Raw genomic sequence first — 25774 nt, forward strand, 5'->3', positions numbered from 1 at the left:
AGCAGGGCCATAGAGCCAATGGGGAGCCTTGTTTCTTTTTTTCTTTTTTTTTTTTAAAGATTTTATTTATTTATTTGACAGAGAGAGAGAGAGCACAAGAAGGCGGAGCAGCAGGCAGAGGGAGAGGGAGAAGCAGGCTCTCCACTGAGCAGGGAGCCCGATGCGGGACTCGATCCCAGGACCCTGGGATCATGACCTGAGCCGAAGGCAGATGCTTAACCTACTGAGCCGCCCAAGCACCCCCCATTAATGGTTTCTAATCAGGGCTTGTGGCTGGTAAATCTGGTGTGTAGGAATGCAAACGTCGTAGTTCTGTGCAGGGTAGAGTGCAGCGGTGAAAGACTGCACGTAGGAATAGAGAAAGTGCATGTTGGACATAATCCAACTTTAGAAATGTGATTGGAAAATTAGGGATTGGGCACTTGTTGCCAGAAAGACAGGGGTAAATGGATGCCCTTGTTTAGAGATGGGAATTAGTGAACTTAGTAAGTGGGAGGTCAAGGGTGAAGAGGCGATAGAGACAGTACAGTAAGAGTCATTTGAGGAAGTTTAAAAAGAATGAAAGACAGTTCAGCTTGGAGATATAAATTCAGTTTTTCATGTCAACTCTCAAATCTATCTTTAGTTTCATTTCCATTAATATGATATTCACATGCCTTCATAGTAAAGTTAGGCCTGACCTCAGTTATCAGAGAAATCCAAAAGCAATAGTGGGTTAAGCAAGATAGAAATTAATTCCTCTCTTGTGTAACAATCCAAATGTATGGTGTCTGTGGCAGACACCGTGTCAGAAACCCAGACTGCTTCTGTCTTTTTGCTCCACTGTCCTCAAAATACTGCTTCTCATTCCTGATCCAAGATGCCTGTACCACCTCCAGCCCTTATATTTGCTTTGTAACAAGACAAAAGAAAGGAAGGGAGAGCACTTAACTTCCCTTTAGTAGAAACTAGAATTTGCACATATTATTTCTGTCCATTTCCATGAGCCAGAATTCAGTGACATGATTATAACACTGGGATTCAAAAAGAGAACCAGATAAGCCGAAGACTTTTGGAAGTTTCAAAGTAAACTTCTAAACAACTCAAGTTCAGAAAATAAATTATAGTAGAAATTATGAAATATACAGAACTGAATAATAGCAACACTGTGTTATAAAATGTGAATGATATAGCAAAAGTAGTATTAATGAGAAACTTAATGGCTTACATGCTTATATTAGAAAAGAAGATAAAAAATAATGAACATACCATGCAATATAAGAAATCAAAAGCATGGCACAAAAACCTAAAAACAAAAGAAAAAAAAATAGAGAAAAGATTATAATGAATAGAAAACAAACATGCAGCATGCAGGGCCAATAAAGTAAAGCTGGTTGTTTAAAAAGAATAAAACGACCAATATCCAGCATGACTGATGAAGAAAAAAAAGAAGATACAAATGAATAAAATAAGAATGAAAAAGTGGATAGAACTATAGCTATTTGAGAATTTAACCACATACAAGGGTATTGTGAATAATTTTGCAATTATACATTTGCAAATTAGGAGAAATAACTAAATTCCTAGAAAAATATAATTTTCCAGAACTAAGAAGAAATAACATAGTATAAGTAAATTTTTTTAAATAATAAAAAGTTTCATCAACAATTTTTAATCAATTACAATTTTCTCCAGAAAGGGCCACCAAGCCCAAATAAATTTTATAGATAAGTTCTACCAAATGTTATAGGAACAGATGATTTTAATTTTATAAAAACTCTTCCAGAAACTAGAAGAGGAGGGAACATGCCAAACTCATTATGAGTTGGCATAACCTTTGAGACAAAACCAGACGTAGAAAATATAAATAAGGGAAATTAAGGGACTTTTCATGCATTAACATGGATGCAAAAATATTATACAAAAAATATTAGCAAAATAAATCCAGGAATGTATTAAAAGGATAATTCATCATGAACAAGCGAGTTTATTCCAGGAATTCAGAGTTGGTTTAATATTAGAAAATCAATATAATTTACCATGTGACAGATTAAGGAGAAATACATTTAATAAGGTCATCTCAGTAGTTGAATAAGAAGCATTTATTCCCATAATATCATTATCATCATCAAAAACCTTTTAGCAAACTGAGAAGGGAATTGACTTAATCTAAGTCATATGAAAAAACCCAATGACAAACATTACCTTAGCGTTTTGAAAGTCCTCCTTTGAGACCAGGAACAAGGAAAGGATGCACCATTCCTCAGCTTCTGTTAGATGCTGTGCATGCAGACCTGGCCAGAGCAGTGAAGCTAGCATTATTGTCTGAATAGTGTTACTATCTATATAGAAAGCTCTAGGAATTCATAGTTAAATTAAGAAAAAGTTTAATAAGTTTATTCTATAAAAACCAGTTTACAAAAGTCCATTTTCCTTCTAATTCCAGCAACCAGTACAGAGAAAATGTAATTAAAAGTATACCAGTACAGGGCGCCTGGGTGGCTCAGTTGGTTAAGCGACTGCCTTCGGCTCAGGTCATGATCCTGGAGTCCCAGGATCGAGTCCCGCATCGGGCTCCCTGCTCAGCAGGGAGTCTGCTTCTCCCTCTGACTCTCTTCCCTCTCGTGCTCTCTGTCTCTCATTCTCTCTCTCTCAAATAAACAAATAAAATCTTAAAAAAAAAAAAAAAGTATACCAGTACAAAAGTAGCAAAAAATACAAAATACATGGGCGGCGGGGTGGGGAATCTAACAACAGCAATAAAAATACAAGTTCTTCATAGAGAAAACACTCAGGAATAGTCAAGACACTTCTGAAGATGGGCAAGTTGGGGGTAGTTTTCCTACTATGTATCAAACCTTATTAAAGCTGTGAAAATTAAGATAGTGTAGTCTTGGGGTGCCTGGTTGGCTCAGTTGGTTAAGCATCTGCCTTCAGCTCAGGTCATGATCTCAGGGTCCTGGGATCAAGCTCCGCATTGGGCTCCCTGCTCAGTGGGGAGCCTGCTTCTCCCTCTCCTGCTCCCCTGCTTGTGCTCCCTCTCTGTCAAATAAATAAACTCAAAAAAAAAGAAAAAAAAAAAAGATAGTGTAGTCTTGGCACAGGAATATGAAAGTAGGCCAATGTAATCAAATAGACTACCCAGAAACAGAAATATGTGTGCATGGAAACTTGATGTCTCTGATATAACTGGCATCACCTATCGGCGGGGGAGTAAGGAGGGACTTTTCAATAGGTAGTATTAAAAAAAAAATGAAATTGAACTCCTAGCTCAGATGCAAAAACGGATGAAAGCCTAAGTGGGCATGGCAAACCATAAAACTTGAAAACATAGTGTCGTTTAATATCTTCATGATATTGGGGTTTTGAAGGATTTCTGAGGGGGGAAAAAGACACTGAAAACATAGATCCAAAAGGACGTAACTGATGTGACCACATTAAAATTAAGAACTTCTGTAAGTCAAAAGACAACATAAAAACAGTGAAAAGAAAAGCCCACGTAGGATATATTTGTGGCAAAATATATAGCTGAGTAGCAATTTGTATCCAAATTATTTTGGATCCAGATCTTATTGCCAACAAAGCAATTAGAAAAAGATAACCCAGATTTCAAAAAAAAAAAGGGAAAGAAAAAAAGAAAGAGGGTAAAAGACATGAGCAAGCATTTCAATTGAAAAAGAAATATGTGAACATATTCAGGTTCATTAGTAAACAGGGAAATGCTAATTAAAACCACAAAGAATTGTCATTTTCTTCAAACTGCATGTATATATTTTATGTTCTCTTTTGTGCCTGTGACATGTTTTGCCAAAAAACAGAGGGAATGGAAACATGTTAGCAGAACTTTTTTTTTCCTAATTTTATGATTAAATGATTAATGCTGTCCCTGAGGGTAATGTTCAAAGATAGCTGGTGAGTTAGAGTCTTCAAACTGGAGTAGTACACCCCTAGGAGCATGCAGAGATTTTTCAAGGGGTCTTCAGACACAAATAGCTTTAAGAGAACCGATCTTTATATCCTCAGCTTCTACAGCACTTTAAGCGCAGAGTCCTTGACATGACTGCGTGAGGAGGCCATCTTACTTTTCCTATTCAACCTCCCACTTGAAGAGAGAAAGGCCTACCTTTCACCTATCCTGGGTCGCATGATGGCAGATTTCCCCAGGCACTACAAGGTGCCAGACGAGGGGCACTTTATGATTTTGATGCTTTCATATCCTCTTTAATCAAGTCTCCTTGTCCCTGTTAGTCATACATATATTTTTGATAAGACAAAGAGTTCTATTAGATAGATGAGGTATTGGGAAGAGGTGTTCTGAAATCAACATATATTGTTGATTGATGATGAGGGGGAGGAATGACAATTTTATTTGATGACCTCACCTCTTTTATCAGCCTACTATAATCTGAGAACATATAGCTCCAGAAAAGAAAACTGAGTCTTGGAAAGAAATCATTGAAAGTGTCTTACTCATCCAGGTGACAAACTTTGGCCTGGCTCCGTGACTTATTCATTTATCTGTCTTAGGATTATAATTCAAAAGGCCATTGTCACAGGGCACACGAAGTCAGACTTTTTTTTTCCTGCCAGAAAGTAAGCCAGATTGAGCTAATTAGCTTTGCCAATCTGCAGATCTAAGGTTTTAATGAAAATATATTTAATGCTAATATAAAAGTATTAAAAATTTATACTGATAGAATGGTATTAACATTAATAAATTTTTTACTTTTCCCAATACTTTTTGCATATGTAGAACTCATTGAAATGCCTCTAAGTGAAAGAAGAACAGTTGTAGTCATTTGACAAGTCTTGGTAAATAAAGCCTCTTTCATATACCTTCCAAAACAGAAAGTGAGTGACTTTAATAACTACATTACCATCCTTTGGCAAGTCAAGTGGTTTCTAATTCTTTGCTTTCAACAAAATTGAAAGAGGACCTAATCGAGCTGATAGATCATTAAAATTAATTTTTGATGACAGATCTCTGTGTAGTCTTTGCCATAAAATTAAGATGGCATTCAAGAAATTGAGTGACATTGTTATAACCAAACTACTTTAATTCTCATGTACTTTTTTATGTGAACAAAATTTCTCAGTGATTAAATCTATAGAAACAACAACAAAAAAATAGAAATGAAATGGAACCTTGTCTTATTCAAACAAAAGTTAATACTTACCCAATGATACATGAGTTAATTAAGTATAGGAGAAGAGAAAGCAGTATCCGTCCCATTAAGGGATATACTTTTGGAAGTTTTGGGCTTTACATTTAATAATTTTTCTCAAAAATTTTAATAGACCTAATATTGAGATGATAATTCAATCTATAAAAATATATAACACTTGGAGCATTATGGTTACAGGGCACTTTAAAAATCAGTTTTTCCCTCTTGTATATACACATTTTTCTTACAGAGAAGATGAAGTATGGTAGGATAACCAATAAAAAGACTTCCAGGCATAAATACTTTTTATATTAGGATAAAAGTCTGTTGGGGAAAATAGATGGGAAATAAATTCAAAGGGCAAAGGAACAATATAAAATTTCTGTCTTTTAAGGAGGATCTTATTTATTTATTTTGTCAGTGGATAAATGGTGGTAACAAATTACTGAAGTATTTAAAGTTTGCTGGGAAAGTTTATATGAGTAATATGAGAGTTTCATTTGAAAATGTCAGTATTTATAATATTCCAGAAATTTCATCCTTTGCAACTACCTAAATTTATGATGAAAACATTTAGAAAACTTAAAAATGTGTGTGGGGGGTGGGAGGTAAGGGAGATATATAATTTAAAAAATTATTTTAGAGGAGTATCTACTCAAAATTTTGAAAATCATTGACTTGGAGCAAATGTGTAATCATATAGCTGTAATTTGTCAGTGTTTAATCAGCTTCTCAAATCCAAGTGACCTAAGACAATCTAATCTCCCTTGTTTTCAATGTGTACTTAAAGAGATAGTGTAACTTATAGAATAAATCCTAACCTGTAGCCATATGGAGAAATGTATACATAAATTTACATATATTGAGAAAAATTATAAAACACTGGAAAACTCTTTAAAATATGGCTTTTATTTAAAAAAAAAAAACTGGTGGAGCTTTTGGCACACCTCTAAAGGATTCATTCAGCTAATATTAGTGGTAACAGATTTGAACTCTGCACACCAGTAGATCTTCAAGACCTTGGTGTCCAAAAGTACAAGAGAATGCCGGTGTGTGTCTGTGGAAATCACCAGGCAACACTATATACTCTTCCTTCATGTGTCTGCCATTACAGTAGACAATTGCTGTTGGAGTTTTTATTTTTAATTCTTTCCTTCCCACCCTGGAGCCCGCAGTAGTTGTGCTTCATCTTACTACACGTGCGATCCACTCTGCAGGCATATAAGTTGTTGAGGAAGGATCATTATTCTTTGTTAGAACACCAGATTCTGCTTTACGGCACTTAGGGGTATATGGTGCCAATAGAGTTAATGTACTGACTGAAGTGTCCTGGTTAAGCTCAGGAAATAACTGACTTGAGAATGTAAATCTGGCCAAATAACTGTTAATTATTTGCAGTGCTTCTTCTGAGTATTTGTAAGAATCTTAAAGCTAAGTAAAACTTGCCTTTATCTCTTTATAAAGCCAGAACTTGCTGTTTCAAAACCAAAGATCAAGCTAGGTTCATTTTTGGTTTTGCCAAGGCTATGAGCCTCTCATTGAAGTTGCCTGAAAGGTTCAGTCGAATTGGCTTTACACCAAATAAAACGCAGTGTGCTCTGTACAGTTTTGACCCAGAATCAGGTGAATCTCAGCAGTTTTGGCTGAGCTACATTGTAAAATTTTGGATTTGTTCGAACTTGACACTTCCTGGGAACCCATTCAAACTGAAACCGGAAAAAGTTTTTGCACAAACCCTGTCCTAGCCCGTTCTGCCAAGTTTCCCACTGCTCTAATGTTAGTCTACCTTCTGTATATTCGCATTGAGGGCAAACGGAAATATCCTCATGAATCTCTCATGAGGGATCTTGGTTGAAACAATCTAGACATTCTCCTTTCGCCACCTTGTCCCAAAATACAGAGCCTGTTTTCTGCATTCGTCAGTATTAAAGTATGTATGTTTTCCAGTAATGGGGTCATCTTCAAAGGGTTAAATTTCTAAAACATGACTGTGTTTAAGGTCAAGTGAAGAAAATGCTACTCAAACAAATAGACTGTGTGTTCAGAGTTGCAACCTTGTGGCAAAAGGTGATGACCAATTTAAAAATGTAAGACTTCCTTCAGCCTACAAAAATGGTTTCTTACAGCCCTGTCAAATTTCTCATAAGCACAGTGACATAGAGAAAGTGTCATTGAGAAATTACATAATGAATACGGATTCACTGGCAGATGAATTTAATATTATCGAATTGCTCAGTATTTGGAGGTCAGACTGACAGCTTCATATTTGGTGCTGATAAGTAGTCACACCGTCCGTCTAACTGCGATGCTAGACAATGTGTTTCATAGCCCTGCTCTAAATACTATCAATAACAGGGCATTCTCTCTGTAAGAAGCTCTTGCTTTATACTGTGAAGATAATATGAGTGTGTATTACAAAACAGTGGAAGGATCTTTCTGAAAAATATAATACATAGAAGAAATGCTTTCTGCTTTCTCTAAAAGAGCATATATGGGTGAAATCTCAGAGTAATAGTGTATTAAGTCTTTTTTTAAGATCCTAACAACTATAAAACAAAATATTGACATTATACCCTTAATATATGGCTGGTGGGAATAGTGTGTGTTACATTTTTGAAGTAGCCTTTAAATAGAAAGCTGTTTTGGGGGATTTTCACTTTGTGCATCTAGTTTTAACCAGTTACAAGTTTCAGCTGAAAATTGTTACATGCCTAGTTTAAATGATGGTGATATAGTAAAAATACTATTTGATTCAGAGTCAGAAAAGCTAGGTTCTGGTCATATCTCTTTCCATGGCCAGGCACATGATCCTGGACAAGTTGTTTAACCTCTCTAAATTTCAGTTTTCTTATTTTTTGAATGATTGGTCTGGGCTAGGTGGTACCTGAAATGTCCCCTCCCTTTAAGGCTCTGGTCTAGTCTAGGAGGAATTAAAAATTCTGGTCTTCAAAATTTCTGACTTACGAATAGTTGCTATCAAACAGTGTACCTGATTTAATCATATAATATTCTATAACAGGTGCTTGTTGAATCTCTACCATGGTTACATCCCTCAGTGTATAGCAGGTTAGGTCCCTGCTGCCATGAGTCTCACATTTTAGATAACATGACAGCTGGAAGGAGTCTTAGAGATCCTTTTCAAAACCCTTCACCCTACAGAGGAGAAGTGGCCAAAGGAGTTTATGAATTGCCAAGTGTGGCAAAACTAGGGCTAGAATTCAAGTGGCCTGATTAGTGACACAGTGTTCTTTCCATTCCACATGCTCCTCTTGTGCCTGGTAAGAGCAATGAAGACATGAGTAAGGAACACTTTAAAGGGTCTGGTGAATGTGCAAAGTAAAGAGGAAGGAAATCAATAGCCAGATCCTGTATTTACCTTGAGCAGGGCCAGAAGTGGACTTATAAATAGGACATTGACATTCATGGACCATATGTAGGGTTGTCGGAATATGCCCTCCACGTATTGATCAATAAAGTTTTATAAAGCAACTTTAAACTAGTTTTCTGCTGTTTGAATTTTGAAGAAAAGAGTTGGCATGCCCCTAGGTTATATTACTAGTTCTGTCTTGAGCTTGCTCAGTGATACTAAATGCTTCAGTTGATCTGTTTTACTTTATGCATCTGCATACCAACTCTAATTCTACTTACACAAGTGTTTATAAAGTTTGTTTAGGGCTTTTAATAAACTTTGATCTCAGATGAAAGGCTGGAGAGAGCATAAAATTGTCACTATTAGCACTATTAATATAAATATCCAAAGTGGTCTTATGTTAATTATTTAACATTAGTAAATGATTTCAACCTATCATTGCCCCCAATTATATTATATTTGAACATCAAACAGTAAAAGGCCAAACCATCAAAATAGCCCTTCCCTCATTATTCTCTTCAGACTCTGTTCCTAATTATTTTGCATAGCTGGTATTACATAAATGGTTTTCTGGGTCTTTTTCAGTGTTTTTCGCGACTATCATCTCCCTCTCTACCTATCCACAGCAAAGGCCAGTAAAACACATCCTTGGCTTGTTTGTTTCATTGTCATCAGACATTAACCAGATTGTCTACGACACATTAAGTATAGACTCCCTGACAAAACACCTGGAGTCTGAAGGACTCCCTTTACATTTTTTCAGAGAACTTCCTGTCTTCATCATTTGCATTTCTCTATCATTTCTAACTCAGAACTTGTTTTGTGCTCTAATACCTCAAAGCTCCTCATTAGACATTTGTTTAGTCTTGGAGAAGAGTGTATTTGTTCTCAGTTGAGTGAGAGGGAAAGACAAAAGGCAGGTGACCTCCAAATTTCTTAGAGACTGATTACGATTTGGTAGATTGGGAGTTAGAAGATATGGTTGTGAACCGTGGCTCTTTGGCCAGTGGCAAATCTCTAAACTTCTCCGAGCCTAATTTTTCTGTTATCCATAAAATGAGCTTAGTGCTTGTCCTGCTTGTCTCACGGTTTTGCAGAGAAGAGCAAATGAGATAAATGGATGGGAAAATCCTTTCCTAATTTTTAAAAATACTCCTCCCTTATGTGTGCATTTACCTTTACCAGTCACAGAAGCAGTATGAACTAGAAAGTTTGGGCTCGTTGATCAGGACATTTGAATTTTGGTCTGTGTTTCACCACACAGGTTATGTGTCACACTCTGTTATCTGAAGTTTCCCTCCAAAATTTAATTCACTCGTTTCCAATGTTGGCTCTGAGACATACAGATTTATGGATCTTACTAATAATCCTAATAATTTTAGTTCAGCCTCCAGATTTGGTTGACCTGGGGTAAGACCCAGTCTTTTTTAAAGCTCCTCCAGATGATTCTAATGTGCAGTTATGGTTGAGAATCACTGATTTTGGCCATCGTCAACCTGCCCTTTAAGAATATGCCTTATGGTCCATCCCCTAGGGCCTAGTGCTATTCTGCCTTCATGTCTATTGGATTTAGTCCTATTCATTTCCACTGAATTAATTTCATGCCTTTTTGACTGCTAGTATCATGTATTCTGTCTCTAGTATTTCTTCTTTCTAATCTACCAAAACAGTTGTAAGATTCTCTCTCAGACACTGTTTTCCTTAATTTTTCAAGCATCTTACTAAAATTTAAATTTGCGAGGCCTAACTTCAAGGGCAAATTTATCCAATCATGAATTTGCCAAATGACTGATTCTCTGATTTTAACAAATTTTAACAGACCAGGCAGTTTACAAAAACAACACTTTTGGAAACTGTATGAACAGTTCAAAACAAATAAGTTGTTTGTACATCAGTATGTTGGGAATATTGTCTATTTAATCCAGTTGCTTTTGGCATAGTGACTAAGGTTATGATGATTACCTGCCTTCCTGATTTCTTCTTTCTCCTCGTACTACCTTTGTGTTGATCCTCTTGGTAGTATCACGCTCGTTACCTTTCAGCCATTTCTCCATTCAACATGTGACAACCAGATGGATGGTCCATGTGCAAGACTGAGGGGGAAGCAAGTCTTCTCACAAGGCAGTGCCATACACGTGCTTCATGAATTGTCAGACTTTCTATTAGCCACCCACCACCCCCCGCCCCCGCCCAGGAACAGTTTAGGAAGGCTCCAAGGGAAGAGAAATTTGGCACTAAATGGATAAAGAGGAGTCTGAGAGGTGATGATAAAAGGTGGAGAGCTTTAAAAGGGTGATTTAATCGTCACTTTACCAGTTGGACCCAGTCTTGGTCTTTCCATTCTTTTTGGTTAGGATTGATTTTTTTTTTTTTTTTTGGTCATCGTTTTTACCGTTATTCTTTTTAAAATATCTTCCAAAGAATAAAGAGAAATTTCCCTCCCTTTTAAAAGAGAAAAAACTGATTCTGTCTCGCAAATACCACATGGGTCTATTGTACCATGTAAATCCAATATACATAATGGATCTTGGTGAACTTATTTTCTTGAAACATTTTCCTGTTTCACCATCCTAGGAATTATTTTATTGTTATTCATCAATTGTTCCCGACTATGCTAGGAAAAACTAAAATAGTATGAAGTGGAGGAATAATGGAATCACACAGAAGGATTTGCAATAAGTGAACTAAGTCATTACTATTACATAATATTTCAGTCTTCTTACTGTGTTATCCAAAGTCTATCAAGAAATGAAGAGATTTTACCCTACATGCACTTCACCAGGTTATCCTGACACACTTGATGGATGCTGGAAGAGGACACAAGACAAAAGACTTTATTATTCACGGTACAGCAGGCCCAATGAACTACATACGTGTTTGTGTCTTCCCTTTGCTTCTCAGGTCCCATAGGGGCAATGGACATGGGTCTAGATGGTTGTGGCACATGAAGTGAATTTGTGTTATAGCTGAGGAACCCTGAGGTTATGCAACCCCCAGTCTTATAAAAAGAGCTACAAGAAATCTTACCCAACCTTTGTACCAGAGGGAGACACTGTCTCAGTTTGCTATACAAACATCCTTGAAAAGCTGTTCTAGGATAACAGCTATCCCAAGACATGTAGCAGTGTCATGGAGAAGTACCTCCCAAGTGTTCTATTACCTTTCAAGAAGAAGCTTGGTAGTGTTTTTCATTATTATTACTTTTACTGAATGGAGGTTGAGAATTCAGAATTTCTCATTTTCTTCCATAATAACAAAGAGAAGGAAACTGACAGAGGAATACATTTCACAGTTATTAGATGAATCAGAAGATGAATATAAAGAGACAGACAGTGGCACTCTAGAAACTAATGAAGATGGTGAAATTGATTGTATAAGCAAAAAGTCAGATTGAGTCTTCAAATGTTAATATTCTAGATGAATTTTGCAAACTGAAGAATCGATGAATGAGCAATGTATTTCTAAGGACAAAAGGAAATAAGATAGTCTCATCCAGTTAGTTATTCAACAAGAAGGACTTCATCATGCAATATTTTGCAACAAGAACCTGGACCAGCCCATTTTGCTAAAAGAATGTATTCAATACTCTTTCAACTAATGTTTGTTCACCAAAATTTTTTATATGGTTCATAAGTGGGCAAATGTTGAAAGCAGGTTGTATAAAAATGCAATTAGAAGGAGAAGATGATACAGAAAATTTTTTATTGGATTGACCATTCTAGTTGATGCTTATAAATCTAAAAAATGAAAAATTTACAGTTATGTAGTGAAAAGATAGCTTTATCAATTTAAGACAGTTAAGAGTTGTCATATTTTTGCAAGTATTGTGTTTTGAAGATGCAAGTGCAAGAATAATGAGCCAGAAGTAATGGTAAACTAGGACTCATTAGAAATATATTTGAAATCTGAAATCAATATTTATAAGATGGATATTTTCCAGAATTGTGAATGATAGTTCATCAGAAGTCATTTGCATTCGTACCTTTAAAACCAGGGAATATATAATATGCCTAAATTCTTACTAAAATTTCTAACAGTTATTCTTTACTATCATTCTCTAAATTATTTATCACATAACTAAAATATTTTTTTTTAAACTTCACACATTGGACCAGAGTAAATGGTGATGACTAATTTTTCTGAGGCACTAAAGATTAAGCAGAAGTACATTGTTGTGCTCCAGGATCTGGGAGCAAAGTTCCATTCTGTATTCCCTTCTTTTTGTTTGTTTGTTTGTTTGTTTGTTTTTGTTACAAATGAATCTCCTATGGTTCCCACAGGGTGCAAATTGCAACTGACTTCAAATGACTTACAGTAGATTTGATAGACCCAGATTCATTATCAATAGGTATCTTGTTTGCATCTCTAGAAAGTTCCTTTGAATCACTGGATTCCCTCTAAGTTTAAGAGAGAGAGAGCATGTTTATTATATTTAAAGTAGTGTTTTGCATGACTCTGTGATATGTATCTGTCTGGACCATCTTAGAAATAATATAGAATAAACCCCTCACCTTTGGCCTCCAACTAAAGTTGATGATGGGGGTGGGGGGGTAAAGGCAGTGTAAAGCAATATAAAATATTTCAGATTTGGTCCTTCTGACTGGTACTTCTCAAGGGTACCTTGTCCTAGTATTATCCCAAGAAAATGTAGAGAACAAGAATCCGCAAAGAAAAAGCTGAATACTTTTTTCACATAATACGATTTATTGCTGCAACTCCATTATTTCTTTTAGAGTGTATCGCAGAACTCCTGGCACACCCATATTCACTGGAGAGCATATGAGATCATTCCCAAATTGAATATAAATTATCTTTTAATTAGCATATTTTAAAAATATCGTTGCATGTGTGTAGTCACCGGATGGCTGAGAAGCCACTATAGCACCACCTTCAGGAAGTATTTTTTGAGTAGCTGTTATGTATTAACACCATCGATCCAAAGAACAGTAAGGTTTAGTCACTATACTTAAAATTTCCCAGTCTAATGGTGAAAAAAGTCAGTTAATGAAACATTACAGTGCAATCAGGATACATATTTCTCTCTATTGCCCTAATAACTTGTTTTCATTCAGGAACCAAAAGAATATGTTTGAACTAAATCTGGGCAGCTTTAGCAGAATGAAGTCTGATGTAGTGATGTTATATAGTTTGATTTGCACATAGTAAGTGCTTAGTAATTCTTGTTGCATAGAGGGAAGATTGATGTTTCATCTAGTTTCTGTATAGTAAATGCTGTGAAATCCTGCACAATTTCCAGAGTCTTGCATGTTCTCTTGAGTTTTCATAGCATACTTTAAATGTCCAAAGCCATGTGGTTTTGGCCACTTCTGTTTTTTTTTTGTTTTTTTAAATGTGTCCAGTAGAGGCTGCAGAACTTGTTCCTTTTAGTTGAGTATATTAAAATGAAGTGGGGCGGGGGGGGGGGGGCTAAGTTCAAAATTTCAAATTGTTTTGGCAAGACCAACTCCTTTTCACACTAACCACGAGGCCACAAAGCTTCATTGTTGTCCAGTTAAATGAATGCATGGCTTTCATTTGGGGGGAAAAAAAAATTTCTAGCAATTTAAGTTTCAGGAAAACAATTGATTGTGGCAAATGTCAGAGGAATTGGCTCACCAAATCCTATTGTCAGCTGTTTCATGCCCACTGGCTTTGGTAGTCCATCTTTCTCAGCCAATGGCAGAAAATTTAGAAATGGATTGTTTTTAGTTAAAAATACATATTTTTGCTCACATATACTCCACCTATGCCCTCTTGCCCTCTGTTCACCATTCAAGACATTGCTTAACCGAGCATCTCAAATATACTTAAAGTTAACCTTTAACATTAGTTGTTTAGGTAAGCTATCTGCCAAAATGCATTGCTCTAATGTCAGATTATTGGTACTTTGAACTAAGTATGGCCTGGCAGTTGGGATTCCTTACGAGATAGTTCAGTTGAATTTTCAATGGTTTTAAAATATTCTAGATAGTCTCTGCTTCTGTCTGCTTTGGCAGCAGTCGGCCAGGGGAATGCTTTATACAAGATCCAAAAGAGTGTTTCTAAGTGTTGAAAAAAGGATTAATTATGAAAGCAAACTTTAAAAGTATAGGCAGAGTTGATCTCGGTTATTTTTGAATTAAGTCTCAAAGCCACAATGATAAAAATAAAATACCTTGCCTGATTTCTATTTAGATCTGATCTGCCTGTCACCAGAAACTCATCCATATAGGGGATTAACTGTTCACATGCTCTTTCAAAATCCAAGTGCTGTGTGTGGAGTAATAGAAAATGATTAATTTGTTTTGTCATTCTCTTTGAAAACCCAGGACATCTCTTAAAAAGAAAATAACCCTTTATTTTGAAAACAGAGAAGATTAATTATATTCACCTCACCAAGGTGCTTTTAAGTAAATTAGCCTGGACCCTACATCAACCAGAACAATTATCATTCCTTATCAGTGTTCTATATCAGGACCCTCTGTTCCATGTTAAATACAGAAGAGACAACCGTGATTGCCTGCATTAGCGTGTCTTGAGGCCTTGGGATGAGGGCTTTGCAGTATTCAGGGAAATGATTAGCATTTCTCAGTATCTGCCCTGGGTCGGGTGTCCCCACCACAGCCTGGTGTGGCTAAGCCCCCTGCCAGTTCGTCCACAGGAAGACGGTGCTCTCCCCAGCCCAAGCTTCCTGCTCCAGCTTCATAGGTCCACTAGAGGATCTTATTTCTCATCTTCCTGTTTCTAACCCTTGTCTACACCTTTTAACTCAACTTTACGGTCCCTCATCTTTCTTCCAGTTCTGTTTTTTGTTGTTATTCCTTTAATTTTGAGTTTGTTTAGAAACATTCTCTTTACCTCAAAAAGTTGCCTTTTCAATTCTACCTTTAAAAAATAATCTGTAGTGTATTTTTCTTTCCACAACATTTCTGAGTTCTAATTGTGCCTTTATTGATCTTTGTGTTGAGGAGGGTTTTTTTTCCCCCCATAAAACTAAAATCTATTGTGTGTGATGCTAGGTACTTAGCACTAGAAATATAGGGAAAAATACAGTCCTGCCTTTAAGGCATTTGCTGTCTACTAAAAGGGACAAGTAAGCACACAGGACATGATCAGACACAGGACAGGAGACATGTGTGCATAGGAAGCACTGAGGATAGGCACCTAACCCAGACTTTAGGGGAGCCTTTCACAGAATAATAACTAGGATTACCGTTTTAACAATAGCTAGTGCTTACTGAGTGCTTACTAGTGTCCCTCCCTGCTCTAAATACTTTACATGCACCAATATATTTGGTCCTTACAATAATTCTACACTGTGAGTATTATTATCATTCCTATTTATAAATGAGGGTACTGAGTTCCCGTGCAGAGGGATCTGGGAACTTCCCTAGAGACGTATAGCTAGCAGGTGACTAAACCAGGATTTCAGATCAGGCCGACCAGCTTAAGAGCCCACACTTTTAACTGACATGTTAGAGAAGGTAGCGACCAAGCCAAGTCTTAGAGGAGAATCCGTGAGCTAATTTAAGCAGTGTGTGGAGAACATCAGACAGAGGGGCTTCATGTGCAAAGTCATGATTGGACAGAAGCAGAAGTATGGAGTAACGTTCATGATAATAGAACTGGAAGCTGATTAGCAGTATTTAGATGAAGGGATAAAAAATATATATATATTTAAGGGCAGTTATAAAGTGAAAAAAAATGAAAAGCAGTTGTTTGCCTGCTTTTGGAAGTATCTGTTATAAAAATACAAAATGGTAAATATCTGGAGTTTTTTAATGGGGCAAACACCCAAGAAGATCAAAATGTCTTCCTGTTTTTCTTATGTAATCATGAACTTTGCTTTCTGCTATAAAGCAGTGAAGGTTTTTCCACCCCACAGGTATTCTTGGGTATGTATTAACTCCTAAAATCCCATATGTGATTTTCTCCTTATTTTACTTTCTCTTTATAAAACCATTTTTCACATTCTTTCCAACCTCTTAAGCTTAAAAATCAGACCCCCAACCTACTGTGGAAAAGAAGTTAAAGCCACAGTGATTAAAGCTACAGCCAGAAGGTCTCTTAGAGATTTTTAGATCCTACTTTTCCATTTTCCTGATTGGGAAACTGAAGCCCATGGGTTAAATAATTTTCCGGTTCATGCAACTGGTTATGGCAAAGCTGAGATGGAACCTTGTATCTCCTGGTTTCTAATCAGTGATTTTTTTTCCACTGTATCTTGCTGCCTCACCCCAGAAGACTACCACAATAAAAATGTTATCTGATTAATGTAAATAATCTAACATTATTAGAGAAACCATTTGGTGGACATTTAGGACATTTTCAGATGCTTACAGTCAGAAAGTATGTCTTTGGGTAAATCAAGGGCTTTTGATATGGCACCAGTCACTATCTAGGGATTCGGTACATTCTCTCAGTATATTTTTCATGGAGCTCCACCCAGATGGTGCCCATGAGGTTGGGTCTCAGAGTTTCTGCTGCTCAGCAGGAGTCTAACCTGGGAATGAGATGTCTGTCTTGCCTTCTCTCAGTTCCCCAGACTCCAGGAGTTCTCCTGCGTGGGGGTAAGAGACTAGCGATCTGAAAACAACATCAGAGGGTTTACTTTGGGCTGTAAATAAGAGCATATCCCTCCTCTGCTCAAAGTCCTCTGAAGACCTTTGATCTCACTCAGAATTAAATATAAAAAACTTTACTGTGGCCAAAAAGGCCCTCTTAAGATCTTGCTCCAGGGGCATCTTTGGCCTCATCTTGTTGTGTGCTCCCTCAGCTAACTCTAGAAGAACAGTGTCTGATATAAAGGAGGCATTCACTAAATGTTTGCAGATTGAATAAATGAATGAGAACCTTTCCATCACTGAATAAGACCCATTCATTCATTCATTCATTCATTCAGGAAGTAGTTATTGAATACCACCTCTATGGAAGTACGGGGTGGAGTGCTGGGGGTACGGTGGCGAGTGAAGACAGATATGTCCTACCCTTGTGATGCTTATTTCCCAGCATCAACATGACCGTTAATCAAATAATCACAAAAATAAATATTCTGGTAAGTGTTGCAAAGGAAAGGCTCAGGGCACAGTGGAGAGCTTGTTTGATGGGATCAGTGAAGGCAGGGGAGGTTCCCTAAGGAAGTGATAAAAGATAATAAAATTTAACCAGTTTACTTAAGATTTGCGCATTTCATTGAACATAAATTTTACATTTAAAAATTAAAAATCCAAGTGGAGCTAATGATATGCATGCTGAAGTCTATAGGGGAAAGTGTACTAATGTATATAATTTACTTTGTAAGACATCCAAAAAATAAGTTGGGTTAGTGGATACACATAGGGATAGATAGATGGATTAATATGTGATAAATATAATGAAATGTTAATAGTAGAATCTAGATGGTGAGTATATGGGTGATCTCTGTAAATTTCTTTCAGATTTCCAATATGCTTGAAAGTGCTCGTAACGTTGGGGGGAAAAGTTTTAACCAGATAAGGAAACAGGAGGGAACGTTCTCCACTGAGGGCACAGTATGTATAAAAGTATTTATGTGCCATTACACTCCTATTACTTTTGTCTTTTGGATAATGTCTATAGAACAGCAAATGTATTTCTAAATATTGGATATAGTTAATTAAGTTTGCCTTGTTTCTGCATCAAACTCTGACAAATTTTTATTAGCTGTAATTTTAGAGTGTCACTCACCTCCTCTTCTGCATTTGAGAATTACCAGAGTTGACAGTACCTCACAGAATCAGCCTTTTTAAAATACCTGCTGCTTGGAAAGTATTTGACAACTTTCACTGCACTTTTAGATTCACTCTCTTACTTAATAAAAATAGCTGCCCTGTGGGTATGAGATAATAAAGACCATCACTGTTTATCCCCATTTTGCAACTAAAAGACTGAAGCTTAGAAAGGCCGGGAAAAGTGATATTCCCCAAACTACAGAACACAAGTAATATTACTGGAACTATGCATATCCACAAATCAGGTATGCCGATTTCCGGTTCAGCCTGCCTTCCACCTCACCACTGTTCTTCATCTGCCGGCATGAAGCATGTGTCTGGGACCAATAAATGAGAAACATGGTCTCTTTACCTGCCACCGTAGCAGAAATGGCTAAACTCCATCTCTTCCAGGAAGTCTTTGCATATACTCTTTGCCCCTGGTTAACATGCAATCACATCTTGGAGGCAAATGTTCTTAGAATTCTTTGCCTTGGGAATAATTTTTATTTTCAATTTTAAGAAATAAAGTGATGTCATAGAAATCAGATTATGGATCTCAAGACCCTCCTGCCTGTAGACCACTGGTAAGGGCATACAGAGAACATTAAACTAGTCTTCCCTTGTCTTCATATGTGAGTCTTCCCTCACATCAGGGAGTGGCAAGAAAAAGATGGAAAGGGAATCTCAAGAATCTTAAGGGGAAGAGATACGTTTGTTTATTCCTTCTGTCTTCCCTTCAACTCATTCTTCGTATTATTCAAAAAACTCCCCCAATTAATCTAAAATAAGATCATGGGTTGACTCTGACTTATAATTTGGTCATGTCTAAAAATAAGCAGTAATCTGGAATAGCAAATTCTGTAAGTTTCATATAGTGCACTTAAAAATATTATTGTGAATGAGAGTTGGAAAAGATCTAGAAAGCCTTCTTTATTCAAGTTTTTCAATGAAGATATGCCACCTGTTCTCAAATTTTATAGATGGGTACTTTTTAAGGGAGCTCTTCTACTACTTGTGACTAGAATGGTGTTATATGAAGACATGGAATTTGTTGTTGACAAAAATTCTTCTAGATTTTAGCTCAAATATAGTCACTGGTGTCATATTGCCACATGAACTGGTGTTTATATGTAACAAGCCTTATTTACCCTCTACTCCAAGATACACATAAACACTTGTATCTAAGTGGGTGTCTGATTTTTAGAACTCTTTTAAAGTACCCAATCTAGGAATAGAGGACTCTTCTGGTATTCTGAGAAATCCACACAACTCCAAGCACTAAGGCCCTTTGAAGGATGTACATCCACAAAATGACTTGCCGGCCTATTCTCTGCGACTGTTCCATTTGGTTTCAATGAGTGCCTGATACAGTTTGGATCAAAAGAGGGCCCTATGAAGCTGATACAGCTATGCTGGATAGAGTCCCCACAAGTAAAAAGACAGACAATCTGTCCTTTTTATGATTTCACCCTTCCTCCCCTTGAAATTTGTTTACTCAGGTCTTCTTACCACCTTTCAGCCATTTGTCAAGAAAGTTTTGCAGTGGATCTCTTTCCAAATGAAATAGAATTGCATTTTTGAACCCAAATAAACTGCTTCATAACCTTGTTTATTTAACATCTGTATAGTGCCAAAAATGCACACACTTATTTTTAAAATAAAAATATAGCATCTTTATTTATCATCTAAACCTCAAAATGTATGATTGCAATAGCTTTCTCAGAAAATGGTAGTTGTTATATGTTCCGAAGAAAATAAAACACATGTGCATTTTTACAAAGAGAAGGATATTTACCAAAGTATACCCACGGTTAAATCTGTTTCTTTAAGCTTTCTCTACAGGAGACAGGAAACTAACAACTGCAGTAAAGCCCCTTTCTAGTTCCTAATTGCTGCTATTTATGTTGTCATACTACATTCATTATTCAGTTTCCCTGTAGTCTGAAACAAAGGAACAACTAAGGAAAAATAGACCGTTGACTAATACAAACTGCTTAACTACATGGCAGTTTGGTGTGTGTTGAAGATTTGGGAATAGTAAAATTGCCAGCTTATTCTTTGCCCTCTTGGACAGATTGATAGCTAAACCTCCCTGTGGCAAATGCCACAGAGCCGAATGGACACGATTTCTGAATTTCACTGTTGTTTCTACCACTTGATCTTGCCTTAGTCTAGAGAAAATAAATGAAACTGCAAACTTTCGCTTCTCAGTTTTTAATAAAGAAGCCAAGAACCGGTGGGTTGATCAGAGAGTGGTAACTCTGCCTTTGTCTCTAACAGCCAACGTTTACTGAAGCACCTCTTGTGGCCAGATAGTGTGCTATGCTATTGCAAAATGTTACCAAAAAAAAGGGTGTGTTAGTGAGTATCATAAAACTGAATCTCATACCTAACTTCCTCAAGTCAAAAGAAAGAAAATCCTGAGCCCTCCTGTGCTTGCATGTGCTTGGATGCGTGATCTTGAGCACAGACTCTTCAGCACTGACCAGATGAACCTCTTCCTGCATGTGTGTTGAAACTTCTCTTCCATAAATAAGCCCATCAGGGACATATCTCCAAAGTTCTAGATGCCGAAACTTGATAGCTAGAGAGGGATGAGGAATTTACATCGAGCAATGTTACAGCTTCTGGGGCTTTACCATGAAAGTGTTTCTATACTAAGAACACTGCCATTTCTGCATTCTGCTTAGATTTGTATCCCAGATTTGCCACCGCATGACTGACAAGGTTAGTTACACTTTGGTTCTCAGTTGCTTCATCTGTATAATGGGAATAACAATAGTATTTGCAGCATACGATGGTGTGAGGATTAAGAAGTATATTCAAAATTGAGTTACATTTTTATGGTTCAGTCTTTCATCATCCTACTAAACAGAATTAGGAGTAATGTGATCATTTGCTTTGCCACTGCTCTTAGCTCAGGGGAAGTTCAGCTCCTTAAGCCTCTGAGATAAACCAAGTATTCTACATAAAGTATTGGTCCTTTATTAAATGGATTCTTAATTGTGAATTTTTCTTTGTTTTCAATTTTGATATGAAAGTTAGTATCTTACAATATTTTCAAAAGAGAAATCGTCTTTAAACCCTTTTGTGAATGTCTCATTTAGTTCTTCTAGAAAATTGACCTAAGAAAATTAAAGACAGGTTAAGCACCTGTCATTTGCTGGTGCCATTACTGAATAAACTGGAGAAATTATTCCCTTAATTCTAGTAGTAGGGATTTGTCCATGCCCTTTAAAGCGTTAGACTGTGTAAGGCAGAAATAATTAACCACTTAAAAATTAAAAAGTTTCCCTGACTCTGCATGAGGTATTTTGCCCTAGGAACTAACATGCTATATAGGTCCTTATGGCATCTAAAAACCCAAAGGTTCCTTATTTAGATTATTCATCTGCTAATGGTTCTATTTTTCTAGCACTGTTAGCTTTTGGGGAAAAGTGAACTTGAAGTGACATGTAATGTGACCAGACTCTAATCATAGAACCTCAGACAATCTCACGTTATTAAAAGAAAAAAAAAATGTTTGAATGTGAATATGCTACTCTTAAGTCTATATGCTGAAGTGGTGGTTTTAAGCACACTCGCATGCAGAGAGAGATGACAGAAAATAAATATACTGCCCCAAATATCACTTAATCTTGAAATTATGAGATGTGAGATGCCTGCAGGCCTGGACTCATTGTCTTCATTATTTCATATCTTATTGTTGCAGATGCCTTAAAAATCTCAGCATCTGTATATGTAATTTCTTTAAAATAAATGCAGTGAATTTTTTCTTTGTATAATTCTTACATCTATTGCATATGCAAATTTCTCCCCCTCCCCGCCCCCATAATTTAAAAGCTCTTAAAGAACAGGAACTGTGTCATCTCTGTTCTGTGGACCTTTCTGTTATATCTAGATATACATTTGATGTTACCTGATTGACAAGACTGTAAGGATGTAGGGAAAGGCATGTGTACCAGAAACTATTTCTGATATTGAGGAAGATACTTAGAAACAACACATAAAAGGAATATAAAGTAAGCCACAACTAAAATAGATGATGAAAAAGTTTAAAGATATTAATGGAGAGGTAGGGGATGGGGGAGGAGAGTAGAAAAATAACTGTACTTAAGAAAGTAGGAGCCAAGGAGTTTTTTAAGGTTCACTCAAAAAAGGATATATAAGGGGTACGTGCACCCCGATGTTTATAGCAGCAATGTCCACAATAGCCAAACTGTGGAAAGAGCCAAGATGTCCATCAACAGATGAATGGATAAAGAAGAAGTGGTATATATACACAATGGAATATTATGCAGCCATCAAAAGGAATGAGATCTTGCCATTTGCAACGACGTGGATGGAACTGGAGGGTGTTATGCTGAGTGAAATAAGTCAGTCAGAGAAAGACATGTATCATATGACCTCACTGATATGAGGAATTCTTAAACTCAGGAAACAAACTGAGTGTTGCTGGAGTGGTGGGGGGTGGGAGGGATGGGGTGGCTGGGTGATAGACATTGGGGAGGGTGTGTGCTATGGTGAGCACTGTGAATTGTGCAAGACTGTTGAATCACAGATCTGTACCTCTGAAACAAATAATGCAACATATGTTAAGAAAAAAGAAAAAGAAGAAGATAGCAGGAGGGGAAGAATGAAGGGGAGTAAGTCGGAGGGGGAGACGAACCATGAGAGACAATGGACTCTGAAAAACAAACGGAGGGTTCTAGAGGGGAGGAGGGTGGGGGGATGGGTTAGTCTGGTGATGGGTATTAAAGAGGGCACATTCTGCACTGGGTGTTATGCACAAACAATGAATCATGGAACACTACATCAAAAACTAATGATGTATGGTGATTAATATAACAATAAAAAAATTAAAAAATATATATAGCCATTTTGAATATGCATCCAAAAACTATCAAATAGTCAAAATAAACTAGTATGTGAAAATATGCAAGAAAAAAATTTCTTCATGCAGTCACCTGGTTGGTTGAAAATTTTAAACAAAAATATTTGCATATCATGCTGAATTTTACAGTAGGGAAAGAAATCACGTGCTTATTTTAAGAACAAAATGAGTTTAACATACTTCTCCCTAGTTCAGAGGGTCACTTCTGAATGAGAAAATTTGTGGGATTAACAAAAGGGAAATAAAGTTTCCAAACTACAAATCTATTGGAATCATTGTTTATGAAGATTTTTTTTCTGATGCAAAAAAAGTCTGTTTTAAAATCACCATGGTGTGGATTTGTATTTTATTAAAGGGCCAATATAATTCTTGAGGAAATTATTAATTTTACTATTGAAAAGCATATAGCACATATGGTGGCTAAAATTACTTGCTCTCCTAAACCTACATGTTGGGGCCTATATTAAGAACATGTCATTTTGATGAATCTTCCCTACACATGAAAAAATTAAATGAAGCCATTTAGAATCATGGGCATTTAAGTGAGCACAAACAAAACAAAACAAAAAATCCTAACAAGCATATAAATGTTAAGCAGAAGGAAGAAAATACTAAATCCTTTAAATGGAACTGGAAAAGGAAGATTTTATGAACTTGAAGAAACAGCACATATGACTTCCAGTTTCAAAATGGCGAAGTTAGGGTGTTTCTGCTCTCTCAAAAATCACATTAGAAAAATAAGAATATGAACAAAGAGAAACACTGATTTATGCACTGACAACTAGAAGACATGTATAACTCCCAAGCTGGAGAATACTGAAAGAAAAATGGTAAAATGACTCAAAACAGAGAAGGTAAAACGCAAGCGCCTATCAAGGGGATACCAACAGAAAGCAAATATCACTCACCCTGCAGAATTTAGGGAGGCTTTTGAATTGGATGTACCATTTACTCTACTATAGAAGGAGAGGGTGGAAATGAGTATATTGAAAATGTCTGCAAGGAGGAGTTTAGACCCTCAACTCTCTGTCTCCATCCCTACCCCAACACAAACCCTGCAGAGACATACGTGTATATTCTGGAGAAGCTCTAGATTGTAAGACAGCAGTACTAGGGTGAGATAGAGGATTTAAAATAGGAAGATTAAGTGTAAGTGGGTATACCAAATGATGGTAACACCAGTTCCTAACCCTTTCTGGTTCCAGAAAAGCTGAACTCCCTCTGAGGAAAAAATCCTCATATACTCATAATTTGGAGCCTCCTCCCACCAAAAAAAAAGAACCAATTGACCACCTGATTAACTTACAATTTATGTCATTCTCAGGCATTATTTTTAATAATTAAGGCATTTGTATTATGAAATAACTAGCAAACCCTGAAATCTCATGGCTTAACACAACAGAAGTTGATGTCTCACTCACATGAAGTCCAATATGGTCGATAGCTCTCCTCTCATAGCTCTGCAATCTGAAGCATGTGGCCTCCAAGGTGCTCATGGCAGGGGCTGGGATGGAAGCAGGAACACATAAGCTCTTAACTGACTCAGTTCATAAGTGAGACATGTCACTTGCACTTATATAGTGTGTTATTTGGAACCACTCACATGGGAGATGTAGGGGAAGCGGCACATGGAATATTGGGCGGCCACTCACTTCTCAGCAACACTGTGCAAACTTATGTCCAGGTTCTCACAAGGCACTTCACTTTCTTCCCATGCACCAGCCATGGGGTTTGTGGTTAATTTCATTGATAATTGCAATTCATTTTAAATTTAAAAGCTAATATCTGTTGACTAAGAATACAGAGATGTGCTGGTCCTGTGACAGGACTAAGAATGTGGAGATGCCTATGATATAGTCTCTGGTCTCAACGTTATTCTACCACTTCTTAGTTCATATTGCCTTTAAAATAATGTTTAGATCATTCCCTCTTAATGTTTGTATTGGTGGGTGTCAGTCAGTGGCCAGCTAATTAAAAACTAAGTTTTTGATTTATAATCAACGGGATTTTGTGTCCCTGTTGCAAATATTTAATTTCAGATGTTTCTCCCAAGTTTTATGAGAACCTCTTCTTCTTTTTTAAATGAAATAATTGTGGAGAACTCTTTTCTGTATAATGGCAACATGTGAGGATCTCTAATATGCTCCATAGCAAAGTAACTGCAAATTTATCTGTTTCTCAATATTATTTTGTGCTTTATTTCTGATGTTCACTGAAGCAGGTTTATAAATTAATATTGTATGAAATGCCCTGTAGAAAGTTTCGTAGCATATTATGTAATTATCCAGGAAGAGTTTTTATATCTGAGTCAGTTTTGCAAATACATCTCATATACTCTGTGAAAGGAAATAATTCTCCTGACTTAAAAAGATGTATTTATCTTAGAAATACAATGATATCTGTTCTTATTTGACTCTCTAAATCTATAGCTTGAACTGCTTCTAACCATGGTACAAGTGATTTTTAGTACTTGGATTCTGAGAGTATTGATCAATTTTTTATAATGTTTGGTTTCCTTGTTTTCTTTTTCAGAGTACCCGAGTGGCCTTGGACCATCTGGAGTCTGTGCCTGAGAAACTGAGCTTACTAGAAGATTTCAAAGACTTCAGAGTGAGAAAAAGTTGGCTTGTCTCTTTCAGTATTCTTACCTGAGTGA

At 36.6% G+C, this 25774-nt stretch overlaps 1 protein-coding gene across 4 annotated transcripts in view; it reads left to right on the forward strand.

The window, feature by feature from the left end:
- The window catches only part of CEP128 (centrosomal protein 128), a 393012-nt gene that overhangs the window by 343450 nt on the left and 23788 nt on the right, over positions 1 to 25774 (forward strand). For 2 of the 4 annotated variants that reach the window (XM_088024490.1, XM_088024491.1), the window contains 2 exons: positions 17931 to 18023; positions 25651 to 25728. In XM_088024490.1, coding sequence (XP_087880616.1) covers positions 17931 to 18023; positions 25651 to 25728 — 171 coding nt within the window. The remainder of the gene's footprint in view (positions 1 to 17930; positions 18024 to 25650; positions 25729 to 25774) is intronic. The other 2 variants (XM_028102263.2, XM_028102278.2) reach the window with 1 other exon arrangement.

This window comes from Eumetopias jubatus, unplaced genomic scaffold (assembly GCF_037043125.1).
Source record: "Eumetopias jubatus isolate StellerSeaLion01/CBP00866 unplaced genomic scaffold, mEumJub1_p1.0 scaffold_7, whole genome shotgun sequence".
NCBI lineage: Eukaryota > Metazoa > Chordata > Mammalia > Carnivora > Otariidae > Eumetopias > Eumetopias jubatus.